The 3,489-nt window shown below is 60.2% G+C and overlaps 1 protein-coding gene across 2 annotated transcripts in view; it reads right to left on the reverse strand.

Annotated features, from left to right (window-relative positions):
* Positions 1-643: 643 nt before the first annotated feature.
* REEP2 (receptor accessory protein 2) overlaps positions 644-3,489 on the reverse strand; it is a 9,329-nt gene continuing 6,483 nt past the window's right edge. Inside the window, exons 4-8 of one of the 2 annotated variants that reach the window (XM_017500928.2) lie at positions 3,062-3,182; positions 2,717-2,830; positions 2,211-2,358; positions 1,989-2,119; positions 644-1,904 (exon numbers count right to left, since the gene is read on the reverse strand). In XM_017500928.2, coding sequence (XP_017356417.1) covers positions 1,836-1,904; positions 1,989-2,119; positions 2,211-2,358; positions 2,717-2,830; positions 3,062-3,182 — 583 coding nt within the window. In that variant the 3' untranslated portion in view covers positions 644-1,835. The remainder of the gene's footprint in view (positions 1,905-1,988; positions 2,120-2,210; positions 2,359-2,716; positions 2,831-3,061; positions 3,183-3,489) is intronic. The other variant, XM_017500929.2, reaches the window with a different exon arrangement.

Consider the following 3,489-nt stretch of genomic DNA (forward strand, 5'->3'; position numbering starts at 1 on the left):
AAAAAAAAAAAACAGATGTGATTTTCCTATGTTGCCCAGGCTGGTCTCAAAATACTGGGTTCAAGGATCCTCCTTTCTCGGCTTCCCAAATTGCTGGGATTACAGGGGTAAGCCACCACACCCAGCCAGGCCTCTGTTTTTTTTTTTTGAGATGGGGTCTTGCTCTGTTGCCCAGGCTGGAGTGCAGTGGTTTCAGTGCAGTGCTGTGACTCAGTTCACTGCAATCTCCACCTCCCAGGTTCAAGTGATTCCCCTGCCTCAGCCTCCAGAGTAGCTGGGATTACAGGTACATACCACCACGCCTGGCTAATTTGTTTTTGTATTTCAGTAGAGAGGGAGTTTCACCATGCTGGCCAGGCTGGTCTCATCTCCTGACCTCAAGATCTGCCTGCCTCGGCCTCCCAAAGTGCTGGGATTATAGGCATGAGCCACCCCGCCTGGCCCAGGCCTCTGGTTTTATCTCAAGTCCCAAAACCATTTTCTCAGACTAAGCCCCCACAAGCCCATCTCTTAGCTGGTGATCAGAGCTTCTGTGGGTCACAGGCTGACCTCCCCCATCCTCAGCTGGGTCCTGCTTCTCACTTGAGGCTCTTCCCACCTGTTAGCTGGTGGGGCAAGAACAAAGCACAGAGCCCAAAATAAATGAGGTGCCAGAGTTTGGTTTATTGGCTCATCCAATGCCAAAGGTCCAATGGGCACCCTCTTCCCAAGGAACTGGGAGCCCGAGGCTCCTGCATTTCTCTTTCTTCTCAACGTGTTCCTCCTGGCCCTGATCGAAGTCATGGCAGAAGCTGGGGTGGGGTGTGGGCGGAGACTGGGCTCTGCCAGAGGTCTTAGCGCTCAGTCTGCTTGGCACAAGACGGGGACCCTGGGCAAGAGGGGATGGGCCCCAGGGGCACAGGAGAGGAGCCCACTCAGCAGGGGCCTGTACTAGAGCCAGGAGCGGCGGACCCTGAGGAGTGGGAATGGGGTGACCTGAAGGGGAGCAAGGGCAAAGGAGCAGGTGAAGGGCCCCCCAGATCCCCCTTCTCTCATGGGCCAGGGTCCTCTGAGGCTCAGCGCCTGGGAGGGAGGGCTGAGCAAGGAAAGGGCCAGCTGGCTGTGGGGCTGAGGGTGGGAGGAGGTGACTGCTGGAGGGACAGTCCTTGACCCAAACTGCCCCCAGCCCTAAACCCAGAAGAGACACTCACACATACACCCCTAGACCCCCCCCACCTCTTTAATGTGGGAGCATGTGGCACACAGCCCCACCCAGTGACCAGGAAAAGAGCCGCCAGCTGCAGCTCTGGTCTGGCCGTCCTTGTCGCCGAAAGCACATGCCAAGCCGTCTTCCATCCACAGCTGCACCTGGAGGCCCCACCTGGGGTCCCCGAGGTCCTCCTCATGTGCTCCCTTTCCCCCAGGTGCCTTCAGCCCGTCCTTGGTCTATCTGGACTAGGACTGCCCCCTCCCCGCTCCCAAACCGAGATGAGCAGTGGAGAAACGTTAGAGCCTCTGAGAAGCAGATGGCCATGGGCTTCAGCAAGGCACTGGGTGGGCGGGGGGGCGGGGCTGCAGCGGAACAGCAGTGCAGGCCCAGCAGCCGCCACCTCCTTGTGTGGCTCAGTCCTCAGCCTCTGGTCCAGCCTCTACCCTCAACCCCCACAACTGGGCCTCCCTCCTCTTTTCCAAGCCCCTTCCAGAAGAGTGGCCACTGGGCAGGCACTGGAAATGGCCATCGGAGGGGCCCCAGGGGCCGGAGACACCTGGGCTGCTGGCACAGTGTGGAGCAGGGGCAGGGGCTGAGGCCCTTCCTGAGGCTTCATCCTTGCTCTGCAGCCTGCCAGGTGGAGGGCTCAGGCTGAGTCGCCCCCACCAGAGGTCTTCTTCTTGGGCCGGGTCTTCAGTGTCTTGGAAGCCAGTGGCTGTGGAAAGAAGGAGGAAGATGGGGCTCAGCCTGGAGCCACAACCCCCTGCTCGTTTCCCCAAGCTCCAGCCAGTGCTCTCACCTCAGCTTTGGGCACTTTTTTGATGGGTTTGGCCCTCTTAGGAGCCTTGTCTCCCAGGTCATCCTCAGAGGTCTCTGTCCGGGAATCTGCCGGGTTTGTGCTGGACCTTAGACTGAGGGCAGGGTCATCTCCTAGGTGCAGGGAGAAAAGGAGATGAGGAATCTTTCCCATCTGGGTTCCTTGCCCTCACTGCCCCTCCCCAATCCTGGGCCCTGCCTGTACCTAAGTCCTCGATGGTGTCCAGAAGGCTACCAGGGCCGGGTCGGAGGCGGCCGTCGGGCCCCTGCAGGGGCAGTGCATCCTCATCCCGGATCAGGGTCAGGTCCTGCATGCTGAAGCTGCGGAGCTTCTCTGACAGCACCCCCTGGCCCTAGGGTCACCACCACGCACCGGGAGAGCCGGGGGGAAGGGGCGGGGTGGAGATAGCGGTCACCATGGTGCTGGCAGCAGCCCCAGGCTCAGTGCCCTCCCCACAGGGTCCTCACCCAGTCCCACACTGACAGAGCTGAGGGCTGGAGTGGGGCCACATTTCCCTTCTGGACAGATGGGAAAATGGCTGGACAATGAAAGTGACTCAGGCAGACAGCGGGGGAGCCTGGACTGGAACCTCTAGCTGCATAAGCCCAGAGTCTCGACAGTCCCGAGGACAGGGTAGAGGCCAAGGAGCCTGATCAGGGCCCTTTGTACAAGGCTGGGGCCCTGGGAGTCCAGGCCTGCCCCCATCTCACCTTGGCAGCAGCCGTGACTGCAGCATTGGCGGCCAGGTTCAGGCCCCTCTTGCCCACCCTCATCATAGTTTCATAGCTCTTGTCTCGGGCCTGCGTGATGTACTCATCAATCTCCTGCGGGATTGGAGGGGAAGGAAGAGGAGAAGTGGGTGCTGCTGTCAAGGCCCTGCCCTACCCTTGTTCACCCCGGTCAGAGGCCCCTGTCTGCTCTGGGAGGCCACAGCAGCCCTGCCAGGTCACTTCAGGCTCTGGGACCCTCGGGAAGTCCAGTCTGTATGAGGCTACAGGCTCTGGGCTGCCTTGGCTGGGGGCAGTCTGGGAGGTGAGCTGAGAGTAGGGGCAAACCTTCTCCTTGTTGGACAGTGTTGGGTGCACGAACTTGCGGTAGAGCACGCTGGAGCCCTTGGTGTAAGGGGACAGCAGCCATATCACAAAGGCGATCTTCAGCTCAAAGTAGAAGGGGAACCTGTTGGGACAGGGGCAAGTGCAGAGTACAGGGCAGAGAGTCGGGGGGTGCCCTGTGCCTGGCAGCACCAGCCCCTCCCTCTTAGCACGCTGCGGTTCCCATGGGGCTTATGGGACTGCTCCTTTCTAATCCCAGGGGGACTGAGGGGCTCAGCTGAGGCTCCAGGCGGGAAGGTTAGAAGTGATGCTAGGGCCGGGCGCGGTGGCTCAAGCCTGTAATCCCAGCACTTTGGGAGGCCGAGGCGGGTGGATCACGAGGTCAAGAGATCAAGACCATCCTGGTCAACATGGTGAAACCCTGTCTCTAC

This window comes from Cebus imitator, unplaced genomic scaffold (assembly GCF_001604975.1).
Source record: "Cebus imitator isolate Cc_AM_T3 unplaced genomic scaffold, Cebus_imitator-1.0 Scaffold274, whole genome shotgun sequence".
NCBI lineage: Eukaryota > Metazoa > Chordata > Mammalia > Primates > Cebidae > Cebus > Cebus imitator.